The sequence below is a fragment of the Meleagris gallopavo genome, chromosome 9 (assembly GCF_905368555.1).
Source record: "Meleagris gallopavo chromosome 9, MGAL_WU_HG_1.1, whole genome shotgun sequence".
Taxonomy (NCBI): Eukaryota; Metazoa; Chordata; class Aves; order Galliformes; family Phasianidae; genus Meleagris; species Meleagris gallopavo.
The window spans coordinates 13,919,546-13,941,343 of NC_139412.1; the positions used below are offsets into that span (position 1 = coordinate 13,919,546).

The 21,798-nt window shown below is 39.0% G+C and overlaps 1 protein-coding gene across 2 annotated transcripts in view; it reads left to right on the forward strand.

The window, feature by feature from the left end:
* COL4A6 (collagen type IV alpha 6 chain) overlaps positions 1-21,798 on the forward strand; it is a 119,192-nt gene that overhangs the window by 71,918 nt on the left and 25,476 nt on the right. Inside the window, exons 4-16 of one of the 2 annotated variants that reach the window (XM_085230402.1) lie at positions 5,548-5,682; positions 7,793-7,837; positions 13,137-13,253; positions 14,336-14,404; positions 15,645-15,680; positions 16,102-16,164; positions 16,771-16,806; positions 16,948-16,989; positions 17,865-17,957; positions 18,961-19,014; positions 20,395-20,454; positions 21,325-21,369; positions 21,603-21,656. In XM_085230402.1, the coding sequence (XP_085086528.1) occupies positions 5,548-5,682; positions 7,793-7,837; positions 13,137-13,253; positions 14,336-14,404; positions 15,645-15,680; positions 16,102-16,164; positions 16,771-16,806; positions 16,948-16,989; positions 17,865-17,957; positions 18,961-19,014; positions 20,395-20,454; positions 21,325-21,369; positions 21,603-21,656 (849 nt within the window). Of the gene's footprint in view, positions 1-5,547; positions 5,683-7,792; positions 7,838-13,136; positions 13,254-13,543; positions 13,593-14,335; positions 14,405-15,644; positions 15,681-16,101; positions 16,165-16,770; positions 16,807-16,947; positions 16,990-17,864; positions 17,958-18,960; positions 19,015-20,394; positions 20,455-21,324; positions 21,370-21,602; positions 21,657-21,798 lie in introns of those variants that run through there. The other variant, XM_085230403.1, reaches the window with a different exon arrangement.

Below are 21,798 nucleotides of genomic sequence, written 5' to 3' on the forward strand. Positions count from 1 at the left end.
TACCTGTTCCTTATCTTAAAAAAAGAAAAGAAAAGAAAAAAATCCCTACAAATAGTGCCCTTAGGCTCCTGTAGTGCCTTTTTATGATGCTAGGTGCAGGAAGGTTGTTCCCCAGCTTTGGCATTGCTCAGAGAGAAGGTGCAGCCTGCGAGCCTCCCTGGTTTTGCATTGTCTATATTCTCTGTTGCCTAGAACCTTTCCATGTGCTCTTACTATCTTATCTACCCCAGAGATTGCAGTACATGAAAGCAAAAAAGCAATCTGACTTAAAGACTTTTTTCTCTTTCTTTTGACTCCTAGGTTTTCTTTTAAGGAGTTTCTTTAAAGTTTGCAGAGTATAAAATGGAGCAATTATTTAGATTTAATGCTGAGTCACTCCTGGCATTGTCCGTGGTGGGGGAGAAAGACTACAGTATGTGGTCTCTATGTGTGCTATAAACAGAAATAGCAAATATGTGGGACTGATTGGATCAACATGTTCTATAATGCTTTTTAACTGGAAATGGAGCATAAAGAACATACTTTTCAGAGATTTTAAATATCCAGTTTAAATAAAGATGTTTTTTTATGTCCAGGCTATATATGCAAGTTCTGTATTTGTGGTAAGCCTTCAGTAGTGACTATTTGTTACTAAAGTACGGAATTCAGGAAGCAAGTCATTTATTAGAATCAAAGTGGTTGTTTTCTTGCTTTGTTTTTAAATATAAAAATAGTGTGTAAGGCCATATATATACACACTTAGTCTACTTTAGTAGAAATAAGTTCTACTTCCAAAAATACTTCTGTTATCACATGAACTAAAATTGGAAATTATTTTGAGAAACAGCTTGCTGTTGCTCATTACTATGTTAAAAGATTACTCCTGGGATGACCAGTACAGCCTTGGCACTCTGCAGAGTAACGTGCCAAGCTCTGTTTTGCAGAAACAGAAAACTTCCATAATCGGTGATGGAACTAAAGAATTCCACACAGTAAAGGAATAATTTTTCTTTTCTCTCAAAAATAAAATAAAAAAATGTTAACTCTGGCAACAAAGGGAGGTATCAAAGAGAAAGACTACAAGATTTTTGGGAAGACACTGAATGAAATATTGCTGCACAGGATATTTTTCTTGTCCTTATTTCTTTGTGTGTGATAAAAGAAGCCGTGTAGAACAGCAAGCTGTATGCTAGAAATACAGAAGGTATTCTGAACAAGAGTTTCCTGAGTTTGTAGAAGACTTGGAGAATAATTCTTTAAAAGTACAAAGCATTTTTCACTAGGGAAAATAATTACTTATAGTGGAATGCAAGAATGACACTAACCTGTAATTTAGGAAAATATTGAAGGGTTTTTCATCAGTAATTATTGTCATTTCAGTAGAGCTGTGAGGCCCCAGATGAGAGCAGGGCTACTTGTGCTAGGTGCTGTGTGTCAGGAGTAAGTAAATCTTTGTCTCTAACACATTGTATTTGGAGGAAATGATGGGTGAAGAAGAAAAAGAGTAAATAAGACCTTTTTAAAAACTGTGGTGACTAAATTCTACTTGAAAAGAAGGAGCTTGGGATTTTGTGCAACTTAATATTGTACTAGAATGGAAGTCAAAAGCCATGTTACAGAAAACATCCTTAGTCTATCTGATAGATTTGTGCATTAGCTTGGGAAAGCATGAACATCTTTAAATTCAGTGGCTTTTTATGTACAGTGGATCTTTATTTTACTTAAAGTAATAATAATGTTTTTTCTTTGACGCATGGAGGTCTTGAAACACTGATTGAAGCTCATCTGCCCTACTTGATGAGTAGCATTCTGTTTGATTAGTAATCAACTTGTCCAGCTTTCTTAGTTTCAGCACCCTTTTTTGCTCATGAGCCACTGAATTAATGTCTGGTAGTGAGGGAGGCTAGCAGATCTTCCCCTCAGGTAGGCAGGTACTTGTATTATTTTTTTGTCCCTGAAATATGGGACTTGTTTGGTGGTTCTGTACCTCTGCTACCTGTGTTCCGTCGCACAGTGAAAGATGGAACAGATCTGTACTTGATTCTCCAAGCTAACAGAAGCATTGGGGGGAAAAAAAAAAAAGAATGTTTGGAATTTGCAGTGCTATGTGTGAAGCTCTGCTGCAGTGGGCGAAAATTTATGTGGGGTATTAGAGCTGGCAAAATGGGAAGGGACAACAGAGAAACTGTGATGTATTCATTGGTGCAGCAGTGAATTCCTTAGAGATTCCCCCATTAAAAATTACCCACCCAACTGGCCTTCCCTTATGGCACCTGGGGGAGGCAGTGGATTGCAGGATGAAGGGAAGAAGACACCTCTTGTAGAGCTTTTTCCATCTTCAAAGATGCTGTGATCAAAATGTTTTGCAGTCGTTTTGTTTTACTTTCCTCTGCAGGGTGGTGACGCAGAAGCAATGGGTGCTTCCTATCCCCAGCCATTTTTCCACTTTGTTGTGCATCAAGAGCAACATCCTGGGTCTGAGACATCTCTGTAGTTTGAATGATTGCAATGGCAAAGTACGTAGCAGAGAAGCATGTAATGCATGTTGAACTTGTGGCACAGAATTCTGAAATTATCTATGGAGAGGCCTCAAGTGTGTCTTGATACGATGCCATTTTTGTTTATTTACCAGCAAGATATTAATTACAGAGGAACAGACATCATAATTTGGTGCTGTTTGAGTACTAAAATCGTGATACACAAATGTGTTGGAGAATGCACGTCGTGTGTTTCAAATATATGAAATTCTAGTGGGCATTTATGGAAAGATTCACAAACTGCAGTAATTTCACAGGCTTTGTCCTTGCTTGGTGTTACTGAATTTCTATAATTTTCCATAAAAACAAAACAAAACAACACCACCAAAACAATGCCATTTTCTTCAGTTCCTAATATTTTCTACAGGTCACTGGCCTATATGTACGTATATGTGACCAAAAATGAAGGGCTTTGTTGATTCCCTGATGCTTCTTTTTGATACAGTTCACATTTGATGATTAATCTTGTCCTCGCTGCAAAGAGCTGTTTGTTCTTTTTATCCCTGGGCTAAGTGAGAAGTAAGAGCAACCTGATGCCAAAGCACAGTAAAGGTGAGGCACTTAACACAATGTAAACTCACTGAAGTCACTGAACCTTGTGAGTTTACTTTGTGGGAAAACCTGAGTCTTTGTTGTGCTTTTCTCCTGGCATTGCTCCTGCATAGCACAGCGTCTGTTCTTCACAACGCTTTTGTCTTGGGACAGTTCATGGGAGTGCTGCTGAGTGATGAAAAGCACGGCTTCTTTAGCAGCAAAGTCCTTTGTTTCAGCATTTAAAATATGATTTCCATCCGCACTGACTTCAAAAGAAACAGTAGGAATTCTTGAGAGCCTGATTATCATGGCATAATCACATTATCAGAGAGATTAGAAGCATTTTACTGTGTCTTTATGGTTTGTGGTGCTCTGAGGCACTGGACAGAGTCTTCAAGCGCTGTTAAAATCTCTCTTGTATGATACCAAGGCAAAAGAGACCTTTTAGCCTGTGGATACTGACACCACTCAGAACATGCTTTTTTTTTTTTCAGTCAGCTCCAGAGCTGGGCACATGCAGAACCCAAAGTTTCTCACCTTTTCTGTCTCCTCTGGATACATTTGTCTCAGTCATCTGCAGCAGTGCAAAACAAAAACCTCCTAAAATTTTCATAGCTATCACTTCCAGTCATCGTGGAACAGCGTCATTAAACAGGCAAGCTAATTAAATACAGAGGTGTTAACATTTCAAGTGGTTGAGGAATTCTGTGTATTTTCCTTAGAGACCTTGATGGGCTCTGGGTGCTGTTGCCCTCAAGGCTGGTGGCTGTCCTGCTCAGTGCAGGTATCTGCACAGCTGCATTGCCTTGAGGTGAGCTGTGCTCAGCCCATGTCTTGTAAGCTCTGAATGGCTTGGAAGGTTAAAGCTGAGACCAACAGTGTGAGCAAAGCATGTGATTTTCACAGTGTGTTCCTTGTTTTGCGTGGTTGCCAAGGACCACTGAAGAGTTGGGGATTAATGCTATGATCGCTTGCTCCCAATATAAAGGATTCCATTGATAATTATCCCAAAGTGAAAAAAGTTAAAAGTAATCAGCTGAAAAGCCTTTTCAGATGGGAGCCTGTGCCCCTAGCAGTTCACAGTATGCGTAGTGTGCGTGCAGAAAAGGTATGAAATGTGGAACAGCTGTATTTGACCTCTGTTAAAAACTGAGATGAAACAATCGCAACAGGGAGTGATGTGAGGGAACTGCTAACGTTTATAAGAAAACTGCTCCGAGAGTGATGGAACATGGGGTGTAATGTTTTAGCCTAAGTAGGCATAAAAATGATCCTGGAAAAGGAATTTTAAAAATCAATTACGGATACTTTCATTTCATTTGATTGTTAACATGTAAAAATGCATTTTTAAACTAGCAGCAAAGTCTTTTACCTGCCAAGGCATGGAGTGAAGATTTTGTGTGTCTCCAGCTGAGATTATTAAAACCCTTGCAGCAGGGAGCTGCATTCCTTTTGCTGTTTTAGAAGTGAGGGAAATAGAAGAGAAATACAATGCCATGGACATGAGCACTAGAGAACTGAAAGGAGGACGCGTTTTCTTTTAAACTTCTTCTTCCATTCTGTATCTTTTAATGTCAGGCTTGATTCTTTACGTGGGTAACTTTATGTAACACTCCATACCTTGCTAGAAAGCATTGTCCTAAACTGCCAATTTCTACCAATACTGTGGGCTCTTAGAATCTGTTGATCTATTTCAGATTCTCTCAAAATGAACTGAGAAGTGTAAAAATGTTAACACAAAACTCCGTGGTAAGTATTCAGCTGTCAAGTGGCAGGTTCTGAGGCTAAGAAAAAAACAGAGCGCCTACAGCAATATTTTTCCAGCATTGTTTTGCTAAATAACCAAGCACCAGACTACTCCGCACATCTGCAGTGATCGAACAATAGAAGCTCCTCAGTCACAGATGAGTCTCTGCAGTTTTAGAAAATGTTGCCCTCTTCAGGCAATGGTTTGACATTGTACCTTCTTCTGTTGGAAGGTCAAAATCCACACCCTGACTAGAAGGTAATCTAGAGTGTGGAATATAAGTTAATTCACTGTGGGATTCTAGTCTTGAGCCAGCCATGGTACTAGTCTCAAATAATCTGAAGTGTGTTTCTGACTGCACGTGACCTTCTTGCTTCTTTTGTCTTTCTATTGTACTTGAACTAAAGCATAAACAAAAAAGCTTTTTGTATTTTGCACCTTGGAAAAGAGTCTGCGAATTTCATAAGTAGTAGTCAGCTTCATCTCAAAACACTGTTGTTTTACCACATTTCTACAGCAATATGGTTACTGTTAAATCTTTCAGGAATAAAAGGGAGATTTCTGTTACTCATTATCTAATTGTCATTTATCTGAAATAGATCTGAAAACAATCTTTATCTGAAAATGCAAGGGGAAAACTTTAGTCCTAACTGACCTAGCAGATATCAAGTTATGTTAAAAATTAAGCTGGATGGAGCAAACGAAAGTTTATAAACATGGTGTATTGACTTATTTTTTGTTGTATTTTAGGGTCGACCAGGACCAATTGGGATTCAGGGACCGATAGGTGCTCCTGGATTTACTGGTCCAGAAGGTTTGCCAGGAGCAAAAGGTGAGAGAGGAGCAATGGGCCCCCCTGGACCAGCTGGACACAAAGGCAACAAGGTAGGTTCAACAATGAATTTTCTTTTTTTCCCCCCTGCTATAGATCTGTTGTCATGTTTGGTCTATGTTTGAATATATAAGGAACATATTGGACTGTCTGCCAAAGGACAAGGGTATTACATTAATACTTTCAGAGAATCCTCCGCTTTTATTTTGAAGTGAAAACACAGTTTCCAAAGCTTCTGAGCATTACAGCCATCCTGGTAGGTGAACCATAACTAGAAGCACACTGCTTTTGCCAGTAGTTTCTCACTTCACCTGCCCAGAGATGGATGGATATCATTCACGCTACATTCAGAGAGATCTGGAGCTGGTTCCTATGTAGAAGATACCGAGCTGACATCTGAAAAAGGGAATGGATATTGAGTGGAACCTGCAACTCAGTTTTGCAGGTGAAAAGATATTTATAACAGAACTAATATTATAAACTGCCATATTAAATAGTATAACCCAACATAAAGCATAGGTGTCAGTAAAGGGAATGTGCATGATTGGGCACAGTAGCAAATGTACTTTAATACCCTAAGGGTTTGTTCTGCTGTTTCTTCTTAGGAAGTAGCAAAGGGGGCATTCAGACTAGGCAGAAGAGTCAATGGAAGTATGAGCAAATACTTTCACTGATGTAGAGTGGATACATGAAGGTAGTTTACCTTAAGGAAAGTTTACATTGTGCTCTAGGCATGTGTTTGCATCATGACTTTTGGGTTGTGCACTGAGGACTCGTCGTGTCCAATTGCATAAAGTAGTGCAGAGTATATGCTCCCACCACATAGCCTAAAAGAGGTTATATGATAGGAATGTCTGATACTTTAATGTACGAACTGGAATGAGTTTCCCATTTTCATGCATATGTGCTTGGACAAAAGGAGTGCTTCAAGGACAGTAGTTTGAAGTTTTGTGTTGCTTCTTATTTCAAAAATCTGAAGGAAATCTGGGACATCAGGACAAGGACTTGTGTGCCAGGACTGTCCAGATCATCTTCCCATCTCTCTGATGCAAAATGCTCAGATTATATATGCAAATAAGAAAAAGCCAGATAGTTTAGAAACCAGGACCAGCAGAGCAGAGCTTGGTTTGCCACATTTTGCCAGCTGCTGGTAAGTGAGGTACCTAGGTGAATGCCAGATCGCTTCTGCTTTCATATGCTGCAGATACATTCCCCTTTTGCTTAATATTCGTCAACACATTGAAGTTCCAGTCATCCTTTCTCATAAGGCAAGGAACATAGTAAATTGACAATGATGACAATGAAAGTCATTGCCTCAGTATTGCATTAATCTGGAAGGCAAAGGAGTATTCAAAACAAGCACTGGCTGCTGATTTGAGTGATATTTCACAATTCTAGAAGATAACACTGAAGTCATTAAACTCAGATTTTGGAAGAGACAGAAATCTGGAGTTGGAACTAGCCTCTAACAACTGAAACCAATTACCTTGTACTGAAATAGTCCTTTATCTACTCCAGAACTTCTGTTTCTATCTGTTGAAATGGCTGCATATACAATACCAACATACAGTAAGATCCTCGCCTTCTTAGAAGCAATACGCTTTACCTTTCCAAAAGCAAGAATAATTTCAGGTGGGTGTTTTGCTCGTACAGCCTGTTCTACTATTATCCAGAGTAGAGCAGTAGAACCAACGAAGTGATATTCCCTTGCAACTCAGTCAGAGGTGATCTGAATTAATAGAGCTGTCTACTTGTCCCTGGATGGAGGTATAAAAACACAGACCAATAGGAAGAACCATTAAGACTTGTTGAAACTCTTGGAAGATCAAGCCTCACACTGAGAGTTAAATTTACACTGGATTGTTTATATTCCTGGCATCTTATTTTCCCCAGATGTGCAATAGGAGATTATGTTTTTCCTTTAAATTGCCTGATTAAAACATTCCTGAAACACTCATTTGGCATCTAGACAGGCTCAGATGTTCAGTTTATATCTTCAGTGACTTCTGTGGTCAGAGGGAATCTACATGAGATAGTTTGCTTCTTTTAGTGTTGAAAGTTGAAGTCCAAGACTGGAAGTGTTGAAGTGAAAATTATTTCACCAGTGACTGAAATATACAGATTGATAATGAGAAATATAATGTGTTCTCATTTTTATTTCAGGGTTCAATGGGAGTTCCAGGATTTCAAGGCATCAATGGGATCCCAGTGAGTTGGCATATGCAAATATAAGTCACTTGAATGTCTCTTTTCTCTAGAGAAATGGCAATTCTTCATAATGTGTAATGATGGAGACTCTACTTTCTCTGTTTGAAAAAAAATCTAGTTCCCTCACTTGAGTCTTTCATACTGCCGTTTATGCTGTAATTAGTTCTTATCTTGCTTGTTGTGGGCACAGGGTGCAGATTGTTCCAGTTTTCCTTGCAGTAGCCTTCTTATATGTGATAGCTATTATCAGATCTCCTTCAATCTTCTTTTCCTATGATTTGAACCAAAACAGTGATTAGGGCTGAGGCCTCTGGAGAATTCTTGCTTCCAGGCTAGGCTCTAGTACTGGTTTAGATCTGAGCCTTTCAGAAACCTAAAACAGAAAAGAGGTAGGTAGTGCATTTGCCATGTGGTAAGAGTTGGTAACTACTTTCCCTGACCATCAGGAGTTTTTGGTTTGTTTCTTTACAACTTGAACTTTCTAGAAGTTGTTTCCTGCATCATACTGAAAATTATATGCCTAGAGTATTTTGATGAGCTCTCTTTTGCTTTGGTTCTCCCCAGTGATTCTTGGAAAGATGAGTTAGAAATGCTTTGCCTCAGAGAACTTTTTAGCTGGGCCAGCTTTAGAAGTTGCCCCAGATTTCCTTGTTCTCTATTATTTAGCTAGTTCTGCTTTCTCCTTCTGGTATTAGAATTGTATTTCCTTTTTTAATTATATTTTTCCTACTGTATGCTTGTGCTTCTGAGCACTCTTATTCTCTTTCCCATCTACCTTACATTCTCAGCTGGCCAAGAGCTTCGTGATGGTTGAGCTGTGTTTTCCGACTTCCTATCAAACACTGAATTGTTTTGATAGGTTGGCTGAAAATGCACAGTTGGCCCCATGAAGGAGCTCCTTCTTGTCGCCTTCTCTCCCCCAGTTCATCCTTGCCTGTTTTCTCTCCTGCTCTACTCCCTTGCTGCTATTTTTTTCTTTTCCCACCAGCCAACTAACTCTCTAGCTCTGAAAAGAACAAGCTGTTCCCATAATACTTAATTTAATTGAACACGCTGTGAGAACATGCTGTTCTCAGGGTATTTTTTCTGATGAGGCTCTGGAGAAAGGGGATTCCCAACAATAAGGGGAGGATAGAGATATAGCAAAAACTACTGCCAGGTAGTTGGCAGCAGCAGGCATTCCAAGGAGAGAGTGGAGGAGGCAGATGGGAGGATTCAAAGCCTCCAGCATACGCGGATCTACTCTGTCTCCTTTACAATATTGAGCAGGTGGGCCAATGGGAAAGAAGTAGGTTTTGCTGCTTATGAGCAGTGCAAAGCTCACCTTCGGCTCTTCTGTGTTATAACTGCAGGACAGAAAAAGGAGGCAGGGAAACTAATACATATTGTTTACATTCTAGCCATTGAGACAAATGCTTTCATTCTGGGTGAAAATAGCAAACACCACTGCTTGAGGAAATATTTACATTTTTTGCCAGTTGCATTTCAGGATGGGGAGTAGCTTAGGTTTGTTGTGAAATGTACACAAACCGATGCACATTACGTGTTTGTGAGAAATGCAGAGCAAAGGAGAAAAAGTATATGTGTGCTGATATATCTAAGAGAGAAGTAAAAATATATCACTATCTTTGCACAAGAATTAACACCCAAACATGAAGAGGGCATCTTCTAAGCCTGCAGGTATCTAAGTTGGGCAGGTATATTTTGATCGTGGCCAAAAGACTGCAAGACTGTAATTCAGAGGAGTATCCCACTGTTGACCTTAATGGAAATGGTGTTCCATAGAATTTCCCTGGGGAATACTGCTGGTAAGTAAATCATGTTGTTGCAGCTGGCCTGACTAATCCTTTTAACCTAATAAATACAGCAGCAGCATGTGTTTATTGCTAGCCCTTCTGTGTCACAGTGCAGAGGAAACCGTCAAATCCTCAGCCCTACTTGGGAAGTTTATTTTTTCCCATAGGACAAGATTCAAGGACACCTCTGGCAAGGCTGAAGCTGGGGATGTATATAGCTTTTCATGAACTATCTGAAGAGTTCTGGAAAGAAGTATTTCTGTGAAGAATAAGCGCTTGTCTGTGCAATGAAAGTTAGAGTTACACGGAGAGGAGAAGTTCTCTATTTTGTGTCCCTCCTAAAGGAAATACAAGCACTTGGCAAGGCTGTAAAGAGGCCACTTTGCTGAAGCAATCCATGAACCTGCTTATTCAATTAGTTTTGTGTTCACCCTTGATTGCACTTGTTTCCCGATTTTTAAATATTTGTTGAGCTCTCCTGTTGGGATGGCCTTTGTGCTAAGCCTGTTAGATTTATAAAAGAGGTCTCTTGGGATCACAGCATTAGTGTATGCAAAAGAGTCAGATAAAGCAAAAGCCTAGATGAACAGTTCAGATTTCCTTATCTATGTTCTTAGGAATGCCCCCTTTTGTGAGAACAGAGCACAAGTAATCTCTCCAGCCTGTTCTTAGCTCAGGTTTGTAAGCTAGTTACTCTGCCATGTCAAAAGTAGCAACTGTAAAAGCTTCTTCTTCACCTTAGTTAGCTGAGGTGCTTGAGCTGAACTGATGTGTCTGACACGGGAATTGGAGGGGCTGAGAATGAGTAAATGGAGTGGAAATTGTTGAACTAGTAAAGTGCAACTATTAACTACTGTTTTTTAGGTAAAAAAAAAAAAAAAAAATTCAGGCAGATTTTTGTGACTCCCGAGGAAGCTGGTTATGCATGATCAGTATTGCTACAGATAAGATTCTTAAAACATAATGAATTCTGATTGCACAATAGTCAGAAAGTAGGAAATCCCATGTTTTTCTTCTAGAGCAAAAGAGACAGCATGTGTCTGTGTGTCCATCTATGTCATGCTTTGGCTCAGAACCACGGACATGGATGCCATGGGATTAAGTGACAGGGCCACAGATGTGTTTAATACACATAAGCACTCACTGTAGTCAGCACGATGTGTATCCTCTTTGTGAGCCCTCCTCACATGTTAAGGGGATACCCAAGTCTTTTGGGCCTCTTGGACACTGTATTGGGCCAAGATTTAGGAGATCTTGCCCAAAACATTTCCCAAGACATGAGGCCCTTTGGTTAGCTGCTTGCCACAGCTGGCTTTTGGCCAGCCCTGGAGGCTCAGCAGCTTGCTTCCTCCTCTGTCTGAGGGGCAGATGTTGGCTCAGCTTCCCTAAACCCTGCAGTTGGCCAGCTTATGTTGTAACCAGATACGTGTGCACTTATCTCACATAGCTTCTGTATTGTTGCTGTAAACAAAGGGAAGGATCTCACAGGAATCAACCACTCTGGCCTTCCTCTGCAGTCACAGCCTGTCGCATCAGAGACTTGCTGCTCTTGGGTATGACATACTGTATGGATGGAGGAGGGTGGCTTGCCACTGATCTGTTCCAAATTTGGGAACCAAATGAAGTGGCAATAAATTGGTGCTTCAGCCCTTTCATGTAATTTGACTGGGGCCTGGCGAGTTCCCTGCTTGCATGCCACAGGTGGGTGCTTTGACCAGCAGAGTTTAATCATCAGGGCTACTGGTACTATATACACTGTGGTGCCTTTAGCTAATGCTTTGGGATGACTTCATTCTATGTCCTGAGGCCTTGTTACATTCAAATTTATCTCCGTCTACATCAACTGCCTAGATCCTGCAGCGGAAATACACTTTGTGTTGATTCGTTTGCACCTTACTGACTGATAGATGGCTGACGTGGTCTCTCTCCTCTCCATTTTGTTGGCACAAATCACCACGTAGGTGCGCTGGACCAAGGAACTCATCTGGCTGAAATTAAGAAACAGAATAGTTATTTTTCTGCTGCATTGTTGGTTTCTTGCCTGTGTGAGTGGTGTGAGTGGCCAGCAGCAAGCAATGGCTCTTTCAGTAGCAGCTGATACTGGTGATCAGTTTGAATGTTTAAATAATCATGTTGTAAGTTGCTCTGCATCCTTGGGAAAGTCACTAAGCTACTGTGTGACCCCAACTTCGCATCTGTAAAATGAAGACTATTGCATTTTCACATTTTTGCAAGGCATTTTAAGATCCTTAGATAAAAGACTTTACATTACTACAAAGTTCTCATTGAGTTTGGTCAGAGCACATGGTATTGGCTTGGACTGAAAAGACCTTCAGCAACAAAATCTGGTTTATTTTATGTGTCAAGCGTGAAGGATTGTTAATGTTCTGGTTTATCTCCATTTTATCCTTGTTTCTTCTTCACTTTCCTAGCATGAGTCATAACTCGTTTAATGCCGTACCTTAAAGATGAATCTTTGGGATCACACAAAAACACTCTGGAAATGATACAAAATCAAGGTGTACTAAGGGGAGAGAGAGAACTGTCAGTTACTGATTCTTACTCCCTGAATTTCATTTTTCTTCTTACCACAAAACATCGTCTTTGAGTGCCACAGAGCTTGTTTCTATGAAAAGGTGGATAGGATAAAGAGAAGCTTAATACCTGGGCAGTGTGACTGACAGTTTTGCCTTCTTTTGTTTTGCCAAAGTATTCCCATGTGATACTGAAGAAAAAGTAACTAAAGGCTCTAATTTTTATCTCCTTTGCATCACTAGGGTGCTGAGTCAAATGAATAGAGCCATGGCAAGGCTAAACTGGTGTGAAATCAGAATTAGGTACAACTCTTTCCCACCCTACATTTGATTATTAATTGACTGTTACAAAAACTTTCTTTTAAAGACTACTAGCTTCATTAAATATTCCTCCAGTTGCTTTGCCTAAGGTTTTAAGTTTAATAGAACAAGGAAAGCTGTTTTGTGAATGATGTGATGCTGGAGTTGGAACATCTGTTGAACTATTAAAAGAAAGAATCCACAGTGGAGAGGAAGAGAAGTCAGTGAAACTTTCATCTTTGGAACTGTAACTTTGGAATTACAAATGCTCAGTATTGTTGAACCTGCCTTTTTCCTTGTTTTTACATGAGCAACTTCCATTATCATTGTCAGGTGCACCCTTGCACTGTGCTCCGTGTCATGTGCTGTGTATTTCAGATTGTGCTTTCAGGACCTACTAATGCACAAGTTATGTACTTCAGAAAATTATCCCTTGGAGAGAAAGATAATTGAATCCAGCCGATGTTCTAGGATTTAATCTTTGGGGAGGATAAACAATGCTGGCTGAAGAACCTACTTCTACTGCAGCCTGTCATACACTGAACTTGAGTGGGAGTTGCCTGTTTCCTTTGTTTTGTGTTGCTATTTGGAAGACATAAGTTTTCTAGGGACAGTGTTGCTAATAAAATACCACCTGTCAGTCATCCTCTCTTCTTCCTTTTTACACAGGGTCACCCTGGCCAGTCTGGACCCAGGGGTCCACCTGGCCTCGATGGCTGCAATGGAACCATTGGGAGTCCTGGTGTTCCTGGGACAGATGGATTTCCTGGCATACCAGGGCTGCCGGTACGTCCCAAGGCAGTTGTAGTGTTTTGTTGTCACTAAGCCAGGATTTGCTTTTCTTACCAGAGGTGGAAAGGTAGCTCCCAAGTTCTTAGGAAGAACCCTATAACCCCAAGTTCCTTAGTATTCTTAGAGCTCAGTGTCATTTTCTTATTGAAATTCCACTCTTATTTACTGTGTAAATGTTAACTTTTGAGGCTAAAATGAAGATCCTGTGACAACGTGCTCCTGCACCACCCTATCTCTTTGTCACTAGCAACATTCAGGCTGACTCAGAAGAGACTGTGATAAAGTTTTTAAGAACTATAATGTGTCAGACATCTTCCAGTTGAAATGTTTCAGGTATGGAATGCTGATTCAAAAAAAGGAATTGATCGTATCTCTCTTTTACATGTCATCCAGACTTGAAGTTTATGTAATGTTGAAAATAACAAAGCAACAAAAGCAAGTTAAAATATGACTTTCTAAAATAACTCATTTACTCATACTTCCTGCTCAAATTTCTGTGTTGTAATGCGTGTGGGATTTTATTTTTGGCAAGAAAAGCTGCTTGGATCAGCTAACTCCTTTCAAATTAAGGTGGCAATTACATGAAATCACCTTGGATAAACTGCATGGAATGATGAGGATTAAAATAAATTGGGTAAATCTAGAATTATGGCAGCTGCTTTTTCAGAAGATTCATGCATGCAACCTGTTGTGTGTTGTTTTTTTTTTGTTTGTTTTTTTTTTTTTGTCTCACTGTTTCTAAGCAAGTATGGTAATTTACAGTGCTACAGAAGAGATATGTGCATGTACAGGGCAGTTACAGCACGTCAAACAGATTCAGGGAGAATCTTAAAAGTTTTTAGAGGCCTAAAATAAAAGGAAAATCTAATATAAGCAGGAAAATACCAGAGAAAATGTTTGCAGAGTGTTGTTTTTCTAAAGCCTCAGAAAGTCTTAAATTCTCCTAATACCACTGCAGTGCTACCTTTTGTAGTTTGCTGGAGCAAGAAGTTCTTTATACTGAATGTAATTTCTTCCAAAGCCAAATCAGTATATTTTTTTCTAGAAATTTACTTTTGTCATTTATTTTTTATCAGGGTCGTCCTGGCCCAAAAGGTCTTAAAGGAGAACCTGTTTTTGCTCAAGGCAGCCTGAAAGGAATGAAGGTAAGATTTTCTATAGGAGAAAACACAGGATGAGACACACTTTGATGTCCCAGAGGTTTCAGGGCTGATGCAACAGCTTAGGCTGCTCATAATGCTAAACATGGGCGTTCTAGATAGGTCTGAAGGCAGAGCAGAGAAGAAGAACATTCATTCCTTAATGGCAACAGAATACTCTCAGAACTTGAAATTGTTTCATCTTTGCAGCACTAAAACATCTTGTTTATTGCATACTGGATTGCTGGCATATAACTCATCCTGTTACTGTTCAGAGTAGTTGCTGGTCCTTTACCTGTCTCGAGACAGCTAGCACCATTCATTTGTTGGTGCCAAACCATAGATATGAGGAATTTCTTGTAAGCTTACCCTGATTTACATGAGGTAGCTTATTTGTATTTATATTCTGGGTTTAAATGCGTGAATACCATATTCCACTCGTACTATTTCATCATTTATTGCTTTGAAGTCAGAATTTAATTCTCTGTTTAATAAGGACCTTGCCCTGAAATGTCTGTATCATGTCTGCAATTTCATTTCCTATAAAGAGAATACAGACTATGGAAACATGATCACAATTTATTATTCCAGACAGTGAGTAGGTCCTTCAATATCCTAATATAAAAATTTAGTTCTTTGTTGCCTTGAAGCAAGCAATCACCAGCTTAGAGTGGTGTTAACTTTTGACAGAAGCACGAGGCTTGGGAAAAAAAGTGTAAAAGATTTGGTACCTCTTGTGTACGTTCAGCAGCCTCATTACTCACTAAATATAGAAAATATTTTAAAAAATTTCCGTCATGTAAGGCCCCTCACACTGACCTTATTTTTGTCAAAATGGTGAACTTTTCTGAAATTCTACCTATACTTGTATATACAACAATACATTGGTAAAAATTAAATAGATCTTTATTTGTGGAAAATATAGATTGTTTGAAATAACGTTTTATGGTGTTTGTAATGAAAGTTTTTGTAGTGTGTTTTTCAGATTTTTTTACAACTAATGCAACTTTTTAATGCCACTTCAGTTTCTTTTGCTACCTGTAAATAAAACAGTCGTCGTTATTTCAGACTTTTGGAGCATTTCTGTTTCCCAATTTAAACATGGGAGCACAGGTGTCAGAACTAAAAGTGAAAATTAACTAAAAGCAAATATTTCTGTTTAGACTAATGAATACGTGTTTGTAGCCCTTCATAGTTTCTTGCAGTGACACAATGGTATTTTTACTGATGCGCTTTTCATTTTTAGGGAGAAAATGGTCTTCCTGGCTTGGATGGTATTTCTGTAAGTTATTTAATATGGGGAATTACAGTTTTTAAGAGTATTATTGAAAATAGGTGCTTTTCCTTGTACTGGTTCTCAGGGACACTTTTCAAATTGACGGGCCATGTATTTTCTTTATACCAGTAGCTTGAATAACCCCAGTTTTTTAATGGTATGAGTCGATCCACGTTATGGCAGCAGAAGTCAGATTTTGCTATTATCTGTTCTGTTTTTCCCTACTGAATTCAAACGCCCTTCTACCATTCAAATCTGTAACTTTGATTTTCAACTTTTGTCTTGTAATATGGATTGGGTTCTTAAAGAATGTAAATGAATGTACATAACTGGGGGGCTATTACTGTATATTTTCTGAGATTGCTTCTTTTGGGGTTGATGGGATAGGTGCTACACATTCTGTATTTCTCCTATGTTCTTCTTCTAGGGCTCCAAAGGTTTTCCAGGTCCAACAGGTTCTGCAGGCCCTATAGGATTACCAGGTTTGCAAGTAAGAGGCCCTGACTGTTGTACTTCTTGATAGAATAGTTCAAAATGTTGGCAGTTTTCCATCCTTGACTACATTTGTCTCATCACAATGAGCAGAAGTTTGTGTGCTTCTAAAAGGATGAAGCACGTTCTTCAGATGTGAAATACTTGAACTCAGACTGTTTAATCTCAAGAGCCAAAGTTCTCCTCTGGAGCAATGTTCAGAGCAACAGTCATGAATAAGAGCTCCAGCAAAGCCCTAGAGCACCATCTACAAACAGTACTTAATGCTTCCTCATCTCAGGACTAGAGGAAATATTCTGATCTCTGCATGTTTAGAGCCTTTCTCATGAAATGTGCTGAAAAGTTCATTTTCTGAGATACTAGAAGAGAGTTTTATTTGGACAGCCATAAAAACAAACTAAATGTTTGTTGCTTTTGAATTAAGATTTGCTCTTAACTAACTGTAGCGCCGAAGGACTATGCTATCTCTCATAGATATGAAGACTAGAAGATTATTTTATCACTTGCTTTTGCTCTAGGAACAGAGATGAAATGAAAGTTCAGGTACCAAATGTTGTTCCTATTATTTGCATCCTACTTAAGTCTTGATCTTGTCCACATTTAGGGTCCAGTGGGTCCTCCTGGGCCACCAGGTCCAAAAGTAAGTACCTACATTTCTGTCATATTGCCACATCTGATTGTTGGCTATTTTTTTTTTTTTATCATTATGGTGTGCCTAGATGATAATGATACTGATGTTGCTGATTTTTTTTTATTCATTGTCATCTTTTTTCTCCCCTAGGGTAATATGGGATTAGGCTTTCAAGGAGAGAAAGGAGAAAAAGTAGGTGAATCTTGTTCTGGTACAGAAGAAGTGTAAAGTTATACTCAAGTATATATATACTGAAGTGTTCCATCATAACTTTATCCTCTTGACGGTGGCTGGATTCCAGCATTTTCTTCTTTTGTGTTTCCTTTTCTTCTTTTGGACTGAACAACAGTCCAAATACTGAAGAGTCTTGCTGGTCGCTGATAATGTTTTGCAAAGAAAAGAGAATGGGAGCTTTTCCTGAATGAAGTGAGGGAAGAAAATCTCATTTCAGTGCAGTGCTTTCATGGCTATCAAGACACAAGGTCCTCTTTTGACACCTTTTGAATCTGCTCTTCATTTTATATGGACCCTTAACTCTTGTACTGAATTTTTCTTTGGAATTTACACTCTGTGAATTTCATAATATTTTTTGGATTAACTGATGCATAATTTATAGTCTTAGTATCTTAATGAACATCTTGCAGTCTGTGTGAGGGGTTTACAGTGGCATAATGGGGCTTCTCAGAGATCTCAGTTTGGGGCTTGATTCTGCTGCTATTAAAATCAATTATCAGTATACTACATTTCTAGTTGTTTCTTGACTTCTTGTCTTGCACATTTCTCTTCAAAGTGTTTCTGGCATGTTTCTCTGTTGATTTTTTTTTTTTTTTGGTCTTTATGTGGTTTGTATCCACAACTTCTCTAAAACAATTTTAATGTGTTTTGTCTTAATTTTCAGCCTGATTTTTGGCTTTTATGGCCAAATTCCTGTGCCAGTGCTTAGGCACACAAATATTTTGTACAAAGCATAAAATTAGACTGGATTTTTTTTTCGTGATTCACAAGCAACTTTCATAAGAAATCAGGCGTACTCTGCCTATGTTAATACCTTCATCTTTTGCCTATAGGGTGATGTAGGACTGCCTGGCCCTCCGGGTCCCCCTCCATCGACTGGAATACTGGAATTCATGGGGTTCCCGAAGGGGAAGCAAGGAGAAAAGGTAATAATTCTAATAATTTAGAAACCCTCCTATCCCCTTGATACAGAGGCTGAAAAAACTTATTAGACAGTGAGGGCCGTTATCTTTCCAAATCATACTCATTTTCTGCACTAGTTTAATCTGCCAGAGAGCTACTGAATTAAAATATTGTTAGCTCAGAGCAGTGTGAAGCACTGTAGAATCCATACCTGTCAGAATGATAAAGCTATTTAAAGATTTCCATCATTAATCCTAGAATGAATGACCTTTTTTTAGTTTTCCTTGGACCTGTGAAATATGATTGTGTAAAAATAAGTGATAAAAAACCAACAATTCCTTTTGAAAAAGTAAATAAAAAGCTCCAAGTCTTTTGCTTTCACTCTGACGCACACTAATATGAAATAATCAGATTTCTCTCACTTATTTTGTTATCCAAGCATTTACTGAGATACATATTTAGCTCATCAGCATGTCTGTAAAAACCCTGTGGAACTCGAGTCAAAGATTCTCTGCACATATGAAGTACAGGCATATTAAATTAGTTAGGACATATACAGAATGGTTTGGGAGCTGACGTCAGCTTGCCTAAGCCTCTGCATAAGTCATGTGAGTCACTGTCTTACTTGGTGGAGTTGCATTAGTCTGAGACTCAAATAAGGGCTGTTAATGTGGCTCACTCTTGAAGTTGTAAGCAGGGTTACAATTACTTTATTTTATCTCAGCATGTGTTATTTGCTGCTTTCCATGAATTACTGTGCATGTTCAAAGATGACAATCTGAGATGTTCTGGTTTGCCTTCCAGCAGTGGAGGAATGTAGAACAATGGTTCCAAAGTAGTGGTCTTTGAAGCCATGGGAAGTCACAGACAATCCATGGCATGCATTGGCACTGGCAAATGCAGACACAAATCAAGCACACTTACTGCCAAATAAGGCCTTGCCTTAGGAGTATGATGGGTGGGTTGGGGTAAGTCATGCTTTCATGGACACAGTGGTTTATTGTGTTTACCTTTTTCCTTGTTCAGGGTGAGCCAGGCCCTCAAGGATTGCCTGGAGACAAAGGATTGCCTGGACTGCCGGTAAGGGAGAGTTTTTAGTATGTGCCCAGTATGGGTAAGATGGCTCAGAAGCCTCTGAATAGCTCATAAGATCTCTACAGGAGTTTCTAGGCACTTGAATATTTGAAAATCTAATACAAATGTCCACATAATTTTGTGAAAACTGTAATCTGATCATTTTTGTCTTGGAAATATGAAGAAGACAGCGTTGTCCTGCTATAGATGCTACAAAGCAGCCGTTGTTTCAGTACATCTGATCTATGGTTTGCAAAGGAAATCTGCAAGTAGACATAACTTTTGCTTAGCCACTTGATGGTAGTGTTTCTTGATCTCCCACAGAGAGTAGGTACATTTTAAAAATCCTCTTTGTTTAATTGTATTTAGATGTACTTTTTTTTACTTACAAGTTATAAAACACATATACTTATCTTTATGTCTGACTATCTTAATGTATATATCTAGTTTTAAAATGGGCTGTTTAACATTAGTGCTTATAAACTCAGGAATGTGTAGCATCTTCCCTGTATGAATTAACAACAACAATTTATCTCTGGATTCCAAAGAGGTCTTTCCCAGCTTATAACTTACTATAAACACAAGTTCTTTAGATAAGTTTTGGTAATAAATATTTTGTGGAACTTCTGGCCAATGAGATAAACTGTTTGCTGGTTTCTTCAGTGTACAGATGTTCTCAGTAGAATGGCGTGCCAGAACCTGTTCATGAAGCACAGTTTGTTATTAGCCTTTCTGGATGTGTTCCATTAAGTGCATGTTTATCTTTAACCATCACAACAGGCCCACAGAAGCTGGTGGGATTGAGCATATGTGTGAACTTAACCACAAGCTTAAGATATTTCAATACTGAAGCCTGAAAATTGCCTACCTACTGTAACTCACTGAAATTAAATCCTGGTGATCCATCTCTAGATTTGATACTTCTTGCTGACTGGGAAAACCACCAAACAGTTCCAAGTGTTGAGCATGAAAATTTTTGTGTCTTTCTTAGGCTTTAGAAATAAAAAAAATAAATAAATAAAAGGTGCTGTGAGTCTTGCCTTGAGCTGCTACTGTTAAGAAATTAGATTTGAAATGACTTCTATATGTAGAATACGATACAGAACGACAGAACTTCGCTGTTTATCGCAGAGTGTTACTTGCATTTCCTGCTGAGAAACATGCTGTAGTCTAAATGGATGAAAGTCACAGGGAATGAAGAAGATAATGCACTGCACATAATGCCAGCTGCTGATTTCTTTCTGGGGCAAAAGAAGCCCAGCAGAAACAGTCCATTTCCTTTGTGTCTCTGTTGCAGTTTATGTTAATAGATGATTTGGTGCTCGTTCTGACTTAGGGTTGTTCTTTAAAGTTCCGTACAGATCTAATGTTAATATTTTCTCTCAGGGCTTTGGCGGTGTTGGAGAAAAAGGAGAAAAAGGTGTGCCTGGTTTGCCAGGTGGCAGGGTAGGTAACCTTACAAAGCCCTTAAATGCCTGTTTTTAAACTAGTTTCATAAAGTGGACTTATCACTAACAGAAGCATTCTCAAAGCATGTAGGAGTCCCAGATATAGAATTGTGACCCATATTAGCCAGCACCATACAATAACATAACCAGCAGTTCTCAGTAAAGTCCTTAGACTAAGGGTGAAATATGAAAATAAATGAGGCAGTCCAAGAAAATCGTACATGAATATTGGAGGACTTGATACTACCAGGCCTGGGTTTTTTCCATGCTTTTTGAAAACTTCACAGAGGCTTTGCAGGGACTACATGGAGCTTTTACCCCTTATCAGAATAAGCCATGAAAGAGCACATATTTGGGAATGAAGAAGTCCAGCTGGCAATAGAGATTGATCAAACTGAACAGTGAAGGTGGAAGTTAACTGCATGCTCCATCACATGCCATAATTCTTCTAATCACCATGAACTTGCAGAAGCGTGATGCTCATACACAACACGGAGACCAAAGCATGCTGTTCTGCATCTGAAAAACAAAACTGTCACAATAGAAAATATTTGTCTCTGTTAAGTTTCACAGGTTTGTAATGACAAACTACCTACCTATCTTGTAAGTTGAGAAACTCATGACTTATTTGAATTACTAATTAGCAAGATAATGACTAAAGAGGATAAGACACCTTTTTATCAGTTATCCTGTTGAATTCTTTTGACAATGATTGTTAATATTAGGAAGAAAAGGAAAATCATTAGTAGCTTCTCCTTTTGAAATTTTACCTTTTCACTCTTTGGTACTGAGATCTCAGAGCCTGATGAAGTAAGAGCAGACTGAGATGGAGCTTCTGAAAGTTACATAGTGTGTTTTCCTTTTTTAGGGTCTTTTGGGGCTGGATGGATCCAATGGCATTCCAGGGAGAAAGGTGAAATGCTCTTTTTATTTTTTACTGCAGAAACCAGCTTAGGTATTATGAGTGCTGAGAAATCAGTGCAATCAGGTTACTGTTTATTCCTTCTCAGATGCTTGACAGTACGTGTAAAACAAGAAATTGGCTTTGCAATACAGGTCTTAGCACTGAAGGTGTCTCAGCTAGCAAATTACGCCACTGTGTTATTGTGTTACTTCATAGAAATGCTCCTGTTTGTGACTTTGTAGGGTCGTCCAGGTATTCCAGGTTATCCAGGACTGGATGGAGTTGAAGGCACAAAGGTAACTTCTCAGATGGAAATACTAAAGCACTGCCATTGTAAATATATTTGCATGAATAAATGTCATTGCTTCAGCCAAACTTATGGGAGTGAGTGGATGCTTAGATAACTGCCAGGGCTGCCAGATGTCTGGAAATAGAGTG